The 18,116-nt window shown below is 41.2% G+C and overlaps 1 protein-coding gene across 6 annotated transcripts in view; it reads left to right on the top strand.

Annotated features, from left to right (window-relative positions):
- Positions 1-267: 267 nt before the first annotated feature.
- PAN3 (poly(A) specific ribonuclease subunit PAN3) overlaps positions 268-18,116 on the top strand; it is an 82,146-nt gene continuing 64,297 nt past the window's right edge. For all 6 annotated transcript variants that reach the window (XR_011737537.1, XM_065830289.2, XM_071804542.1 and 3 more), the window contains exons 1-2: positions 268-937; positions 13,647-13,768. Coding sequence is in view for 5 of the 6 variants with exons in the window: in XM_065830289.2 (XP_065686361.2) it covers positions 520-937; positions 13,647-13,768 (540 nt within the window). In the remaining variant the exon portion in view is untranslated. The remainder of the gene's footprint in view (positions 938-13,646; positions 13,769-18,116) is intronic.

The following is an 18,116-nucleotide window of genomic DNA, read 5'->3' on the forward strand; positions in this document are numbered from 1 at the left end:
GTCCGAGGGCCGGACGCCGCCGCGCGCCACGGTTAACGCCCGCGCGCGCGCACCCAGCCAAGCCACTGGACACTGTGCCCGCTCCGCGGCGGCCCCTGCGCCCTCCCGCCCCGCCAGACACCGCGCTTGGCCGCCTGAGGCTGCGCCGCTCCCGCCCGCCATCCCCCTCCTCTTCGGTCTGCAACCCATCCTCAGCCCCGGCTCGGCGGGCGACTCGGCTTCGCCCGGCGGTCGGCGGCGCTACCCAGCATGCCCCGCGCCGGCGCAGGCGCGCCCGTGCGGCCGCTCAGGAAGAGGAAAATGGCATAAACAACCCCGAGCGCCGGGACCACTGAGGAGGCGCCGCCGCCCCCGCCGCGGGCCGCGCGGCCCCTTTAAGAGGCGCGGAGTCGCCCCCTCCTCCCCCTTCCGGAGCCCGGGGTGACGGCGGTTCCCGCGCCCCTTCCCCCTCCCCGCCCCCTCCCTCCCGCCCTCCTTCCCCATGGTGTCGACCCCGGCGGCGGCGGCGGGGCGGTTGCCATGAACAGCAGCGGCCTCCCCTGCTCGTCGCCGTCGCCGGTGGTGGGGCCGCCGCCGCTACCGGCGGTGGGGGTCGGCGTGGCGGGGCCGGTGGCCGGCGGGGCGGGGGCCGGCTGTGGCGGCGCCGTGAAGCTGAAGTTCTGCCGTTACTACGCCAAGGACAAGACCTGCTTCTACGGCGAGGAGTGCCAGTTCCTGCATGAGGAGCCCGGTACCGCCCCCGCCGGCCCGGGGCCCGCCGCCCCCCTCGGCGGGCTCCCGCTCGGCATCCCCCCGGCCGCTGCTGCCGGGCCTGGCTACCCACCGCACGGGGCCAGCCCGGGCTCGGCGGCGGTGGTGGGGCCTAAGAAAGCCGAGCTGGGGGCGGGAGGCGGCGGCGGCGGAGGCGGCGGGGGGCTGGATGGCCCGCGGCTGGCGAGTGAGTGCGGCGGGGCGGCCTGGGGGTGGTGCGGTGTGGGGCGGCGGGGGGCGGGCGGCGCGTTGTTCTTGCTCCCCGACACACTGTGGTGCTACCGGAAACAAATAACAACAGCCATGGTGGCGGCAGGGGTCCCCGGCCACCCTCTCCGCCGCCTTGCCCCCGCGTTCGGCCTTTGCTGGGCGCCGCGGGCGTCTAGGGCAGGTCCGGCCGGAGCTGCGTCGGCCGCCCCGGGGCACGCATGGGGGACACGGCCGTTACTGATGGGGAAGGAGCTGGCAGGTGTGTTGGAAGGGGCTCCCCCCGCCCCTGACTGGTTTTGAGGGGCGCTTAGGCAGCTGCCTTTTCGTCATCTCAGTGCTAGGCACGGCGCGGGTTCACTGTGGACCTCTCTGCCCAAAGTCGGGCTGGGAGAGGGGGTGGTTGCAGAGAGGCAGCGCTTTCCCAAGTGGTACCCTTAGATGGGCTCCTACAAACAACTCCTGCTGAGTTGCAGCTCAGTTTTAAACGTTCCAACTGAAATGTTATATTACAAAAATACAAAATAGTTTTATAAATAACTGTATATTTACATTATCTGCTACTGTGAGCAGAAATTGCCTCTTAACTTTTTTCCCAAGGCTTAGTCAACCTTCATGTGCAGCCCATTCTCAGATGATGATTGTTCAGGTTGCCTGTATGCCATGCAGAGTGGCATTGCTGTTACTGGTTTGTTATGCATCTTCCTAATGTGCAGTTTAATAGATGGTGTTTGCAGTAAACTGATTTTAGTCACTATTAATTTTGTAGGTAAAGCAGCACTTTGCAGCTAGGAAAAGATGCTCCTTCAGAAATGTTATGCTGCTTTTAATTACTATATTAAATTTGGTTGCATTATTGATTTCTGTCATAAACCTGGCATTTGTTTACATTAAATGACTGAACTACTAAATGACCTCAACCATATTTTTTGTAAAATTAAGATGCAACTGCACTGAACATCCTGTATGTATGTTTTTAGTGCTTCATACATGTTTCAGTAACCTGCAGCTGATATTTTGCCAGATCTGGTGAGCTTGTGCCACTTAGCAGTATTATCTCTGTAGTTGGTAGCTTGTCAGTGTCTTACAGTAACACAGGACTGTCATGTCTACCCTTTCAGGAGGAGCCTATAATATAAAATTGCTTAATGCTTTCTATTAAAATACACTATTTTCAGACTTTGATCATGTTGTCAAGCTTCAGTTATTCAAACTGAAGTCTGTCTTGTGCGTGGTTTTTTTTATTATTTTTGTTTGTCTGGTTTGTTTGTTTGTTTTTAACAGGTAGATATATCTTGGAGAGATTCAGCAGTGATAAGTTGATCTTTGTTCATTTTTCTTTTGGACAGAGTTAGGCATGAAATAGACTTTTTCCCTATGCAAAAGGAAGTCACTAAACTGTTAAAATAGGGGATATTCAGGCCTGTGGAGAGGATACATGATTTGGCTTGGGGGTAAAAGCACCTATATGAAGGCTGTTGTTGTAAGAAAAAGTTCAAAAATTTGCCTGAGCCATAAATCTAAGAAAAACAATTCAGAATTTGTGTGTGCTCAGAGGTTGATACTGCTGAGCACTTAAATTATTTGAAAAACTTGTTTCTATTGAATGTATCAGAGGTTTAAAATTATGTAGAGCTCTCTGTGATTGCACGCGCTCTGGTGTTATCAGTTATTATCTGCTGGGAAAGCTACCTCACTTGAAGTGATAGGAGGCAAAAGCTTGGACTGGTAGAAGATCATCTCACAGGAAGGAGACTAACTAGAAAAAAAGAGTAAGAAAAGAAAGGAGAGAGAAATTGAAGTTGAAGAGGCGGGTAGTGGGACCAGTCTCACTTCTAAGATTCTTTGCTTTGGTATGCATTTGTGAAACAAATAAGGAAAATAGTTGTTCAAAATCTGGAGTTGATATGTATGAGTACTGACAAACTAATATCTAAAATCCTTGCCTTTCTGATGACCTGTAGTATTAACAGTATGATTTCCAAATGAAATTAAAGTTTTCTTTCTATGGATATAGAAAGTAATACACAGAGCTGTATTAAATAATCGAGTTCTGAAGATAAGAACATGAAATTTGGAATTGCCAAAAATCACCTGCCTGTAAAGTCTCACTGACTGTCTTTCCCAATTAAAAAATATTTAGTAACCTACAGTTATGTGGCTGTCACCTGCTCTTCCTCCTTCCTTACTGGATCCCAGCCTCATTCAGTGCACGGAGCAGATAATTCTCATTGACTAATTAACTGTGTAGTCCTATTTATTGTTAAAAGTGGGTCAGTGCCTCATTCTAACATGTGTGTTACTCTAATCCTGCTTTGAGTACAGGATTATTAATTTACTTATAGGTTTTTCTGTGGTAATCACAAAGGCTCCCCGAATACCAACTTATTTTCACAACATAGGTGATGGAAACATTGGGTGATAAGGAGGTGAACAGTGGCAATACAAGAAATACTCCAGCACGCAAGTATTTCACTATGAGGGTATGAAGTGGAATGAACAGGTGACATCCTTGGAGCTAACCAGAAGTTTCTTGCATGATGTGTGGTCCAGCTGTTCTGTGCCATAGATGTTTTGGATACTGACATCTGATCAGATGTTCTTGGAAGAAAACCCTGCTTGGTATTAATTGTAAAAAAATAATCTTTGAATCAGACTCATCTTCCCCTACATGTGGTTAAGAGCCTGCTGAGAAATCCTGCTTTATCCTTGCCTCATGCTTATGCTTTTGTTCAAATATCCACTGCCATCCTGTGTTAGAGATGAGGTAGTGGGCTAAATGTGGCTTTGGACTGACTGTGTGGCTTTTTAACATTCTTGGGAAGTGAGACTGACCATGCCAGTGAGCTTTGCCTACACTCAGAAGTTAGCACAGACCTGGCTGTCTACAATATAGGAGACGTAGCTGGTAATATCTGTCTAAAGTTTGATTTGAAAAAAAACAAAAACAACCAACCAACCACCAACCAAAAAGACCCAACCCTTTTCAAAGGACCTCTGTGACACCAAAAAAAAAAAAAGTTTTCTCTGGATTTGTTAGCTGCCAAAATCCACATGTGATACTTTTCTAGTAGATGTATATCCCATGCATCAACCCGGTGAGGAGCAGTAGCAGCAGTACCTCATCTGAGAAGGTTGTAGAAGGAGGAGAGGTGGGGCAATTGCTGCTACTTAGCTTTTAGGGGAAAATATAGGAATGATGAGTAGGGTTTTAAGGAACAGCCCAGGGAAGGATGAGTAGGTGACATAATAGCATGAAAAATTTCTTCTCTTGTATCTACTCTCTGTTCTGTCTGGCACTTCCCAACTTCTCTAAGATGCAAATCTGCTTTGCTGCATGCTGCTACCTCCTTCCTGTGACACTGTCCCTTGTTGATGCAGCATGAGGGAGTAACAAGAGAAAAAATATCATTGTGGTATTAAAATGTATCATGTTTATACATAAGCTGGACAAGTTAAAGTTGCATGGGCAACTGCAATTGTAGTTGTTAGCTTTGGAGTAGTTTAACAATGTAATTATTCTTTTGCATGTAGATGTTGTATATTAATAGATATGAGCTGAGGTAGGGCTCTAAACATTTGCTAACTTCCACCTCGCCTTTTGCATAGTGCTCGCTCTTTCATCTTGTCTTTGATGCCTATAAATACAATCAAAACACAGTGGCCCTGAGCTGGGAGTTCCCTGTGCTGCCTGGGCCCAGCGGCAGCAGCAGCAGAGGTGGGTGGGTGGGTGGGTGGGTGGCTGGGCGCTGCTGAGCTGCCAGCAGAGGAACTGGCTGTGGCGTCTGTGCTGCTGCTGCCTGCCATCCCTGCGCCAGAGGTTAGCTCACCTGTCCTTGCGAGATATTTCCATCTGGCTCTCCACCAGAAAGCCTTTCTCAAAGTCCTCCTAGGAAGACTGTAATCAAAATATAGGGCCATGTTTCTGCAAGGTGCCTGTGATGCTTCCCCAAGTGGCCTCACTCTGTGTTGCTCCCTACCTGCTGAGAAACCTTATCTGGGAATAGGCTTTGTTGCCAGCCTGTGGGAACGTAGAAAGGGGCACCAAGGGTTGAGTTGCATTGGGTTAGCCTAATAAAAGCATCACAAATATTTATGCACCCTGTCACCCACGTGTTACAGGGCTGGTGACAGCAGTGGTGGGTAGTGGCCACTGCTCCAACAACTCTGTATGTAATTGCTTGGTGGTTAGCTTAGTAAGCATTACAGCTTAGGTTTTGTGAAATCCATAAATACGCTAGGCTTGGAGTCCTATACATTTGTATATATACTTTGTTTTTTAAAAGGTGTTTAGGTCTTTAGAAGTCCATTCCTTTTTTTTTTTTTTTTTAAACAAAATGAAGCTGTGGATATAGAAAAAAATGGGAAGATAAGCTATTCAGCAAAACAAATACTAAAGGTAATCTGTTGGATTATACTTCTTAATGCAGTGAAACAATGGTCAGGATTATTCTAAATCTGGATTTTTCTTCTCTTTGGTAGCATTTTGGTATTCACAGCTTGAAGTATTTAGAAACAGGCAGTTATCTTAAACTTTTAAATGTGAATATAGTTGTGGTGTGTCATATAGTGGTCAGTTTTCCCTGTGTTTTTTTCTTCTTTGCTTGTGTACAGAAAATAGGTATTATAGTGTGTGGTATATGGTTGAGAATTATTTTTCCAAACTTTTTTGTACTTTTTGGAAGTGATGCTGTATTGGTTGTTGTATACCTCAGTTTTCTTTTTAGAGAGAAATTTCCCCTTCTAATTTTCCTGATGACTTTTCCAGTAGTTAATACAACTGTCATCTTGTTTTGTTATGAATATTTTTAAGAAATGAGGAGACAGTTCTGAGAATTGCAGAGACTTCTGAGACATTTGGAGAAGGTTGGAGACAACCGAGAATTGAGGAGTGAAAACAATAACCAGTTAAGGATGCTTGGGAGAAAATGAAAATTACAGATTTCACTTAATCACTTTTTGTCTCGTATGTCAGCTCCAGAAATCAGGAAATTAGACATGGATTTTCTTTCTCCTTTTATGTGTTCCATGTGGAAATGAAATGAGGAGGAGAATTATTTGGGGGAGTGAAGGAAAAAGAAAGAAGGAAAAAATTCTCAATCTGCAAAGTCGCATGGGATTTTGAGGGTCAGATTAATCATATGAAACTTCAAAAAAACCCACCCACAATTAAATGTCTTGGAAACTGATTGTTTCTGTTTATATACTGTATGGGTTTTCATTATTGTATGGAAAATCATTCAAAGTCCAAATATTCCACAGGAATTACAGATACCTGAGGAGTACTGGTAATTATTTATTTCTGGTAGTGCCCATTCTGTGCTGGGTATTGAAGAACATAAAGAAAGCGCTATTGTTTGTAATTGCTTTTCTGCTTCAAAGGCAAAAAATGAAAGCGAGTGTGTGTGTGGGATAGCTACATCATGTGAGCAAACTCTGTATGCTATAGCTTAATAACTTGAAGTTCTGATAATTTTTTTTTAAGATACGGAACATCCCCATTTAGTTTCTATCTAACAGGTATTAGATAACTGATTTTTGTAGGTATCACTGTAGGAGCGGGCCTTCAGGAAGCATTTGAATGGCCAGAAAATAGTGACCTTGGGGACCAGCTCAGAAAGAGTTCCATATGTAAGGAACCACCTAGAAGTAAATTTAGACTGCTGTGAGAAAAGTGGACAAATGGTAAGTGAGGTTGGGGTGATAAACACAGGCAGAAGCACTTCCGTAGAACCTCAAAAGCAGAAAATATAATCTTGGTTGTGAGGCAACTGAAGAAAAAGGGGGTCAACGGAGGCATTTAGATAGTAAGCTGATGTGGCTGATTTTTCCCTGATCTGTTGCTTTCTAGTCAAGATGTGTAATGCATTACACCACCAGAAAAATGGTTTGGTGTATTCACTGTGTATTGGAGATGAGTTGGAGTAGATTATGCAGTGTGTGTGTGTTCATTCCATGAGTCTTCCAGGAGTTAAAAAAGTTCCAATTATGGGATTGTTTTGTTGGGTCTTCAAACATAGTTTGTGCTTAGAACTTATTTGTATTTTTTAATTTACTTCCGAACAGCCTTTTACTCCTGATTTTATTTTTTTTTTTTAAGAAATTGAGAATAGAGATTTAGAAACAAAGTACAGATATACAAAAGTGAGAGTAGAGACATGCATTGTACAAATTGTTGTCAGGTTGGTTATGCGATATGCAACACATCTACCCTATACATATATACTACCCTATAGTCTGTGGGTAGACTCTCTTGACTTCAGCAACTGGCAGGAAGACCTTTCTTTTATGTGTTCTCCCCCGCTGCTGTGAATAACACCCTAACATTTTGATCAGGTTAGCTGCATACATTTCATACAACTATTTGTATATAGTTGTTTTAGGTACAGGGAGGCTGTTGAAAACAAAAGCTTAAACATGTGCTTTGAAAAATTTGATGCAGTTATCAGATAATTTGATGCAATGTATTAGGAATTGTGAAAGCTTTTGGAGAGGTTTAACTCTGAAAGCTATATTAAGTAATTACATTACTTTGAATTGCTGTTTCTGATAACAGAGTAGTTCTGATTACTCTTTTTCAAAGTATAAATTTTAATTTGTATTATCACTATGCTTTTGGACTGGGTCCATGAGGCAGACTCCTGTTGCTCTAGACTGTACCAAGTTTTTTATAGAGCAAAAAGATGACACCTGTCCTTTTTTTCAGTCTTTATCAGATGCTTTTATGATATGTGAGATAAATTAAAAAAAAAAAAAAAAAAAGACAGCCCAGTCATTTAATATTGTGGTAAAGAAAGATTGCTATTTTGCTTTCCTTGCCCATGAATATCTCATCGCCTAGTGGGAGTGTTTGTAAATAAAGCAGCATTTCCCAAACTGTTTGGCTTCCTCTCTGCCTTTCAGCCAGCTTGGTTTGTTCATGCTGTCTGCCCTCAAACTGCACTCTGTCACCGCATCCCAATCCAGGCAGGCGCTTTTACTTTCTCTCTTCATGCCTGGGGGTGTAGTTCACTTTCTTTGTCTGTTGTCTCTGTTCACTGATTCCTAGTCTGCATTTCAAAAACATTGCTTTAAATAAGAGAGGCATAAAAACGCTGGAGAATCCACTTTCCCTAGCAAGTCACAAGGGTGGTGACACTGCAGAGGAAGCAGCACTGACATGCACTTACTGGTTAGTATGTGTAGTGCTTGTGGACTGTTACAGAGGTGCACAAGTGAGGCTGGCATTTCAAGCACTTGATTATTTCCTGATACAAACATGTCAGTACAAAACAAAGTAGGACAAACATAAGTTCCCCCGACACCTCCATGTTTCTGGGAGACTAAAAGGACACAAGTCGTAAATGACTTGCCATGGACAGGCTTTGTATAGAAGTTTTATTGCCCTCATCTTAATATCAGGTTAACTATCTCTGTGTAAAATTCCACTGGAGATATGTCACTGTAGTTTTCACTGCTTTATATCCATTGGAGATAACACCTTGTCCTTTGTGTGCACGTGTGTGCAGTGAGTTTATGATTCAGTCTACCAAGCTGTGTGTGTTGAGGTGAAAAGTGCCTGCACTGTAGCAGTGCTAGAAGTTTAAGTCAAGATTACCTATATATGTGAACCTTTTTCCCCAGCATAAAAATAATTGTTGTATAGGTTTTTTTTAAAGCAGTGATAACGGTGAAACAAATTATTTCAACCTGTTTTATTACCTCATCCAAAATCTTTAAACTCTTGTTTTGAAAAATATGTTCAAGAAAATCTACTGTGATCTTACTTTAGCCCATTAATTTTGGACCAATATATCATGTTACTGTAAAGGAGTCTTTTTTAATATAATAACAGTTTATATATGTTTTTGAGATGACCAGTGCTGATACTAAGTTCATAAAAGAAGCATTATAGGATATTACAGTATTTGTTTACTGGTTAGTAAAATCTTTGAATGTTTTAGTGTTAGTATTCAGATACTGCTGGTGTTGGGCAAAATGAGCATTAAACTAAAAGCAACTGAAACCCACCCATTCTGTTGGAGCATGTTTGAGTTCATCACAGTAGTAGTCGAGTACTTAAGCTGGGATGAGACCTTTATTCCTGAAAGATGTCTTTGTATTAAGTAAGGCAAAAATAACTATCTGTGCCTTTTTCCCCCGCCTCTTTGCCGGCATCTGATGGGAAGCCTACTTTCTGCTAAAATTCAGTGGGAGAAGAATTATGTAAGAAGATATTTATTTTTAATTGCAGTTGTCACATTGAGCTGTAGTGTTACTCACCAAGCAAAAAATTAATAGATAATTTGAGTATGAAAAGTCTTCTGAATTTCTCAAGATATTTTGTTTAATTTCTTTCCAGAATTGCCAGAGTGTAACTTTTGGCTTTAATATTGGTGTGATTTAGAAATTTCTTCTTATTTTCACATATGTGCTTACATAACATGTTAGCACTTTTTCCCCACTGGATTCTTAGTTGTTCCCTTGCACATCCATATTTTCTTCTCAGACCTGTCTAGTCAACCTTTCTCTTTATAAGGAAGTTGTTGCTTCTCTGAAAGGAATAGTCTATTGGAAATGTAAACTTGAATGCATGGGTAGTATGGTTATGAAATAGAAAGGCACATTCCTTTGACAAAAATAGCCAATTCAAGACTTTCCCAAAATTATTGTCTAAGCTTACCTAAAGTTATAAGCAATGCTTTAAAAGATAAGACATAAACCTTGAACGAAGTTTTCTATTTTCCATTCCAATAGTGCTACGTGCAGAGTGTTTCAAAGTGTGTGCTTGCAGTTGTTATGTAGGAAAGCTCTGGAGAGATACATTGAATGCAGGGTCTGATGCAAATTAAGAAACATGTGAGCACAAAAACTTTATAAGCAGTAAGATCTTCTGTCTCTTTCCAGTTTGGACTTCTATTTTCTTTTTAATACCACACTGCTTGTGTGGTGAAGTTTGCCCACTTCTGAAGACCTTCTCCTGTGATAAATCACTTAGCTTTTTCATGCTCTGAAGCACTGTGGTCTTCCAGAAGCAAGTGAGAATTTATGATGTGCCAAATGTTTGGCAGAAGGAGGATAAAAGCCGCCTACTCCTCATGGAGAAGGCCTGATGCCAAATACAGTAAACCTGCCTTGGCTGTTTGGTATTTGCTGAGCTTTCATCACTGTAACAGCTGAATGTCCCTTCTTTGAACAGAAATGGAGTACACCGTGAACACTTTCTTGGGTCTGTAGGATGTGCAGGAATTACTTTTCTTTTTATACCTGTGTAAGCTGCATCTTTTCTCTGCTAGTCTTGATTTTCTTGCTCGTTACTATAAGGAAGATAGTTGAAGGAAGCTAGTGTTGAGTTTTCTCTTGAAGGCAGTAGTTGTACTTATCACTTCTAGAGCATTCTGTTGTAAATACAAGCTACTGCCAAGAAAACTGCCTGCTGCCCTAGTCAGTTTACCTTCTGATGGTTTTGATTGTTCCTGCACAGTATGTTTTCTTATGGTCTTGGTCCCTTAGCTAGAGGTGTGTTTTTAGACTGTTCAGAAGAGGACAATAGAAAGCCTCATAGTTGAAAGCCACGCTGAAATTACTGTGGTTAGTGCAGCAGGTGGAACACGGGTAGAATTCAATGGTATGATGGTGGATCAATGTGGAGTACAGCAATTTGTGGTAACCCCACAAGGAGGCTGATTAGCATGGCCAAACCATTGCTCTTGAGTAGAGAGATAATCTTCATACAGCTAGATTAAAGGAAACGTTTCGGAGTAGCTTTTCCTGTCTGGAGTATTCAGTTAGATATCAGTGTGCCAATAAAAAACCTAAATTGTAGCTTTTGAGCAGCTTTAAGTGGTTTGGATTCACTGCTGTTGCAGATACTAGCAGTGGAGAGGCAGCAGCATTTGAGCAGTGTCAAACATCAACTTTTGGTCATTCCCAGCAGCATCCTCAGCCTTGCTCAGCTCTGAGGTTGCTGCCCGAAGCCTGCTCCTGCTTCCAGCTTGAGCTGCCTGATGCTGAGGATGCAGCAGCGAGACTGGGAACAGAGAAGCTAGTGCTGTATTTGTGCCCCAGCAAGGCTGCTGGCACTGGCTCCAGTGCTTGCTTTGGGTAACTATAGCTGTAGCAGTTGTCTTGAGTTATTAGAGGTCAGCTCTGGGGTTTCTTCAAACACAGAGGACTCTTTGCATGCCTTGCTGCTGAATGTGGCCAAACTTGAAGGCTTTCACTTGCCTCTGTCCAGTTCTAAGGATTTTGTGCATTAACTGTATCTGTACATCAGAGAAATGAAGGTACGTGGGTTATCATGTTGACTCTAGTGTAGTGAGGAGCAGTGGGAGAGGTGGAGAGAATCAACTCTCTCTTTAACAAAGGCTGAAGGATTTGTAAAGCTGATGCTGTAATCTGAAGGAGTTGCTTGCTAGTTTGTTAAAGATTGGATATAGTCTGAAGTTTCTGACAGAAGTATAAGATGAAATAGCAGATGTAGTCCTGAAATTATATGGTGTACCTTGAAATGACAGTTGTTCCTGGAAATTAAACAGTTTTTCTTGGTCTTTTACAGTCAAGATGTAGCATAAAAACCACAGCAGTTTTTGATAATGGCTGAAATGCAAGCAGAGAAAGCTATATTGGATATGTATTTTTAAAATATATAAAAACCACAGTGTGAACCCTGAATAATATATGGGCAAACTAGACTGGAACTACTCATAACTAAACATGGATTTGCTATCTTTTTATTTTCTTGTATGAACAAGTGCTAGTATTGTTCATAACTCCCGAAAACAATTGTGTTAAAATGCCATCCTTCATGGTGTGAGTTAGGGAGTGACCATAGCAGGTGGGATGAGACAGTAATTGGCATGACTGAAGACATTAATATTTTCCCTGATCCAATAGTCCATCTATAAAATACTTCCATAAAATACTTTTCCCAGGCTTTTGACTGTAAATTTCCCAAATAAAAGCAAAAGAGGGACATGTGTTTAAAAGACAAATCCAAAATGTTTTGTCTTTTTTAGTGCTGTAAGCAGGAAGACTTCTGAAGTTTGCGTGGCTGCTCCTTTGAAATGGTGGAGGAGGAGGGCATGGGTAGTGGAGTGAGATCTATTTTCCTATTCTCTTAGATAACTTCTAAAACTTAAAAAAAGAAATCATGTTGCAGTTCATTAGTAATTAGCTTCCTTGACGTTTCTCAGGTGTCTCCCTCAAACCTGCAGAGTATGGAAAAATCTAGTGTCAAATCTAGTGTTCTAGATTTGACAGCAATACTTTAAGAATCTTTTTGGCTCGCAAACCTGACCTTTATTGCCACTGAAGCATTCAGTTTATTTGATCTCTCTCCATGTACTATCTCTTCATTTGATGTGCTGCTGGTGTTATCCCTGGTCGGTTAGTTCACACAGTTCCAGTCTTACGGAGTGCAGCTGGGCAGTGGTTCAATCAGTCTGTAGTTTAGGTGCTGCCAGCCCTTCTCCAGCCCTTCCTGTGATTTCATCTGGCTCTACTTTTGCCATTTCCTTTGCCCGCAGCATGGAAATGGCTCACCAGGTGATGTAGTCTCTTTTGGAGGGAAAACTCCCATTCTGATGAAATCTGAGGGGTTACAATCTGTATTCCTTTAGCTCTGCCACGAAGTTGCATTTATTTCCTTTGAGAATTAGGATCAGGAAGTTGTTTCCGTGTGTCACCGTCTGGCTGCGTGTCCTCCCAGTTCAAGTCAGATACTTTGGTACAGGATGTTCTTCCGAGTTGGACGTGTGCCTTCCTACCTTGGAGCTACCAATTACTCATGCCTGTTGGCTTGCAGTGGCCTGGCCATACTGATTAGTGTCTTTATAATTTGCTGTGTGTGCTTTTGTGGAAGCTTAATTTGAACTGCAGCTTGTGTACCATTATAAACTCTGTGGTGGTGGTTTTTTTCTTTTTTTGGTTATCAAAGTAATACCTGTTGGAGTGTTTTGTGCTATGTGTGTTATGACTACTTGTTCTCTCTGTTTCATGGTATTGAATTCATGTATTTGCCATTAAGGTACTGTACTTATATGTCAAGGCCTTTGTTTCTAGATAGAGGATTAATTTCTTCTTACATCCTTCACACTTGCTTTCAGCCTAAAAGATTTTTTTGGCCACATTTCATAAAATTGTTGCCACTTTATGAAATAGGAGATAACAAAAATCGTGTTATGCTCTTAAGGGAGCTTTTAAAATGTTTGTGATTTGTGTGAAAGGACTTGGGGATATTTTAAATGCATATTTTCTATGTGTTACCTTTTGAAAGAACTAGTACATACGATTAAAAACTCTACTCAACACCTACATTTCCAAGATGGATATGCAAGAATGTAGGTTTTCTTAAAATAAGCTTGCAACTTTTTTTTTTAGTTGATTTATTTTCTTTCTCATATTACTTTCCTTGTAATTCTTGTTTCTAAAGTTCAGATTCCCCATTGTCTTTGTCAAAGCTTTTCACTTTTTTGCCTCTTTCTGCATTTGTGCTGTAACTTCATGCTGCATATGCTGTCATTTAGCAACCTTTTTCATAAAGTTTGTTTTTCATTCTGTCCACGAACATGTTTTTAATTGTTTTGGTGAGAAATAGGTTTGAAATACAGTATTACCAATCTTTTCCTATTTTATCTCCCTGCCCCCCAAAAAAGAAAGAAGTAAGCTATATTTTTTAGTTCTGAAACATTTTTCTTTTTTTATTTTAGTTCCTGGCATAGATGGCGGTGCGTTAGCTGATGCCAGTCTCACGGATTCCTACTTCAGCACCAGCTTCATTGGCGTTAATGGATTTGGAAGTCCTGCTGAAACAAAGTATCCCATGATGCAGGTAATCCAGTGAATTGTATAGTGTTTAGTTAGTTATAGCTGGCATTACACCAAGAAGGGAAAAATATTCAAGAGGCAAGGAAAAAACTGAGCCTTCTGGTATGTGTCATCTTGTAGGGTATACAGAGTACATACTCATTTCAATCTTCCAAATGGAAATGAAACAGTATCATTGCTTTAAAATTAGTCCATTTTTTTTGACACTTAATCTGAGCTGTTGCTTTCGGCTTTGCCACATATAACAACTGTGTTTCTAGATACAAAACCTAAGTAAGTATCTAGTGAATTAACACATGAAGTGCTGTAACTACCTCAAATTGTTATGCTTTTCAAAAGTTGGAAAGGAGAAGGTCTCTCCCTCTACTCAAAAGTTTAACAAACCAGTTTCTGGTAAATGAAAGAGAGCACAAGTCAAACAGTTCACACTGAGTCCTGACAACAACTCTCTTTTTTTTTTTTTTAATATATAAACTCTCCTTGTGAGCTTACTTTGATCTCAGTTGTGTCTGTATTGTGGATTGAAAAATAACTCAGCAAAAGGTGGGAAATAGTTAGGTATGTTCACTTTTTTAATTTCTTTTTTTCCACTGCATGTTTTTGAGAAGGCTGGATTTTTCTCATTCAAGAGAACTGTGAAACTATGGAGAAGCTTATTAGTGACAGTGAGGCAGGATTTAAAAAGAAAAAATATAATCTCTGATCCTGAAGTGTACTGAAAGTTACAGATTTTGGTATCACTGAGATCATACAATTTTATTATTTTAGCACAAAATTGTTATGTTTTTTATCCTTAAACTGTATTCTACAGCAACATTGATGTATTTCTAAACACAATTTTTAATTGTAACTATCTTCTAGAAAGACAATAAGGCATACATCTAACATGAATTCTCATAGGATTTTAAAATACAACTGCCTGTGAGATTACAGTCAAGACACTGTATTTCTCCTTGAGAAAAGAGAAGAAATTGATGCCCCTCTTACCCATTGGAGTCTAAGGACAATTATTTCTGAAGAAGGATTTGGTTAGTGTTGAGAAAATGCTTACAGGAATTAAACTGCAGTTTAAACACCATTCTTATCGATTTTTTTTTTCCTTTGAATAGTATTTTAAGTTCTTGTTTGCATAGATAAAACTGGTAGTGCTATCTGTTGTGATTGCATATCAGCTTCTAAATTAAGTTTGGTTTGAAATGGTGACTTTAAATCTGATAGATTGGTGTGTATGTTAAGGATACAGCTTTTACTCTCTCTCTGAAAATGTGCCCAGATTTTGTCACTTGATTAAACCTTTGCAAAACTGGTTTATATAGACCCACTGTAGACCTCCTAGATATTAGATAATTTCCCGAAGATGTTGTCTACATGTTCCAGCTTGAACAGATTCTTGCTGTTACAGCTCTGGTCTAATCTAGGCCTTGCCTGAACTCCAAGCAGGAATGCTGATGTGCTTTGTTTCCTTCTTTCGTTCCACTTCAGACTGAAGCAGCGTGGAAGTGGACCTGTATTTAATGAAAAAGAGAGCTGCATTCATATTAATTGAAGCAGAGGGCTATATAAGAGAAAAGAGATTTGTGTTGTGATCTTAGAGAAACTGAGCTGAAGATAAGTAAATAAGGAACTAGGGAAGACTTGAGCAAAGGCACTGGAGTTGAGATGTGATAGCAGGATGCATTTTATAGAGGCATGGGAAGAAAAAGGATGGCAATTAAACAAACCCCTCCACAACAGTGCTGGCAAAGAGACTCCAGAGTTTTAGAAATTAACCTGTACAGATTGAAATTGAGGAATGGAGTTAGTGGCCACCTGTAGAAAGCTTGGTTCAGGTTGCTTAACTGCCCTCGATCTGGCAAAGATAACAATAGATATGGTCTCTTCTGGGTAGTGCTTATTTTGTTTTACCATGAGATGGTCTTTCTGAGGTCAGTGCTTTATTCCCTAGATACCTTCCAAAATAATCATCCGGGATTCAATAGAGGAGTCTTCTTGACTTTTTCCTAATAAATCTTCAGAATGTGTTTGTCATGTACAGCAAATAAGACTGAGGCTTGTTGAAAAGGGTATGTGACTGTGTATACTGGGTTTATCAGAATGCGTATGTAATGGGACCAAATTGCTTCAAACAAAGATATATCCAGATTTTTTGCAATCATCATGTTTTTGTGTACACTGCATAATCTGTGTGACAGTATTGTGCAGCAAAAGGAAGGCGAGTAAAAGTGGATTGTATCCTGATGAATTGGGGGAGGGGATGTGCTTCTTTGATCATACATAACATAGGTGACTAGTGGTCAGCATTTTTGGAGAATGGATATTTCTGACTCGGAGATTTCATTTGTATTTGAAGTATATGTTCTGAGATCTAGAACTCCTCCTTCCGGTTAGATTAGTGGTGAAGATGCAGTTAATGGTAATGCTCAGTTTGTAGTGGGAAAAAAAAACAAACCAAACAACAAAAACCATCTTTTACACAGTCGGAAGAGGCTGGATTTTAAGCGGTCGTGGCTCTAATCCTTTCTTTTTCCTTTCTGAAAAATCTCTCTCTGCCTCATCCTTCCACTCCTCCCTCACAGGGACCTTTGACTGCCCTCCGTTGGCCTCTTCTGTTGTTACTGACTAGTTTCCTGTTGACAAGTAGTGTCCTGTCCTCATTGGTTTGCATTTTCCCATATACAGTTTTGTTTCATGTCTTTTCTTGCCTGAATTTGCATGTGCTTTCATATTTTACATTAGCTGTATTAGCTTCCAGCTTATCAAAGCATGTATTTTTTCTGTTTTCCCCTTCTCTAATGACAGTACAGGCATTCACAGCACATGACCCACAGGCTGCGTGCTGTCCCCAAAGCTGTTCCTTTCCTTTGTAGTGTAGCAGCAGCTGCCAAGAAACAGGTAGAGGTGTGGTTCAAGAAGCAGCTCGTTGCTTTTGGTGCTCCCAGCAGTGAGGAGGCAGGAGCTGGCTGGCCAGGATGCCTGTGGTGCTTGTCTGTTCACTCAGTTGCTCTGCTTGTGCCACTTGGCTGGTTGATGTCTGTGTTCCTCTGACATTGGTGCTCCCCTTGAGTAGCTGATGGCTTGCTCAAAGATACAGGTGTTGTGGGAAGGAGCTTTAGCGGTATTATGTTGGGATGGTAAAAGAATGTGATTAATCTGAGAGAGTTTGTAGCAGAATGAGGTGAAGGAGTACCTTGATGTTAAAACTTCTAATATATTAGAATTGAGCAATTTGGTTGTAAGAGCATAAAACAGTAGAAGGTGTCTTCATGTACATTACTTCACAGAAATCCAGTTTTCCTTATTTTGCTAGGATGAGATTTATAACTACATGGCTTCCATTGGACTGCAGGTAGTGTAGAAAGTAAGAATCACAAGTTTTCAATTAATCACTAATCAAACCAAGAAAGGACCTAACAGTCCTTTTTATTGGGGCCTTTTGCAATAAGGCAAGGGGCAATGGTTTTAAACTAAGAGAGGAAATTCAGACTAGACATCATGAAGAATTTTTTTATACCGAGGGTCGTGCAATGCTGGCACAGGTTGCCCAGAGAGGTGGTAAGTGCCCCATCCCTGGAGACACTCAAGGCCAGGCTGGACGGGGCTCTGAGCAACCTGATCTAGTTGAAGATGTCCCTGCTCATTGCAGGGAGGAGGGGGGTTGGACTAGATGACTTTTGAAGGTCCCTTCCAACCCAAACTATTCTATGATTCTAGTCTTCAGTATTGAAGTTGTCAAGGCCAAGCAATGGGGAAGAATCGGTCTTGCTTGCTTTCACCGTGCTGATGTTGGTAAACTAAGTGTTCTTCAAAAGCCTGAGAAGTAGAGACCATGCTCACTTCAAAGCCTTGCAGCTGAATAAGCACGAAGCCTTTTGTTCCCACTGCTGCATCTGCCAAGAGTAGAGTAATAAAACTCTCCTTATAGCACAGAAGCTTGTAAATGTCTTCAGTTTTTAACTGTTGAGAATTGAGTGGAACTACAGGCGTGCTATTTTAAATATAAAATTATGCAGTTGTTTACATAATGCTTTCCGAAGAAATCCAGTTGCTTTAGTTCAAACAGTTGTGAGTGGGACATGCTGTGGATGATGCCAAATATGTTAACTGTCAAAATAAGTTTTGGATTGTTTAGAAAGGAAAGCAAAAGTTATCACCCTTTGTAGGTCACAGAATCTGACAACTAAACAATTATTTGTTTGGTTGTGACAATCTCACTCTTTTGTGGGATGACTTCTTTTATAGTGCAATTAACATTATTATAAAAATTACAGAGAAATATTCTGAAACATAGTTCCAGTAGAAACAGTATGAAGAACATAGGTTGTGACATAGTACAGAATATTTTGAGATAACAT

Source organism: Patagioenas fasciata, chromosome 1, assembly GCF_037038585.1.
Source record: "Patagioenas fasciata isolate bPatFas1 chromosome 1, bPatFas1.hap1, whole genome shotgun sequence".
Lineage (NCBI taxonomy): Eukaryota > Metazoa > Chordata > Aves > Columbiformes > Columbidae > Patagioenas > Patagioenas fasciata.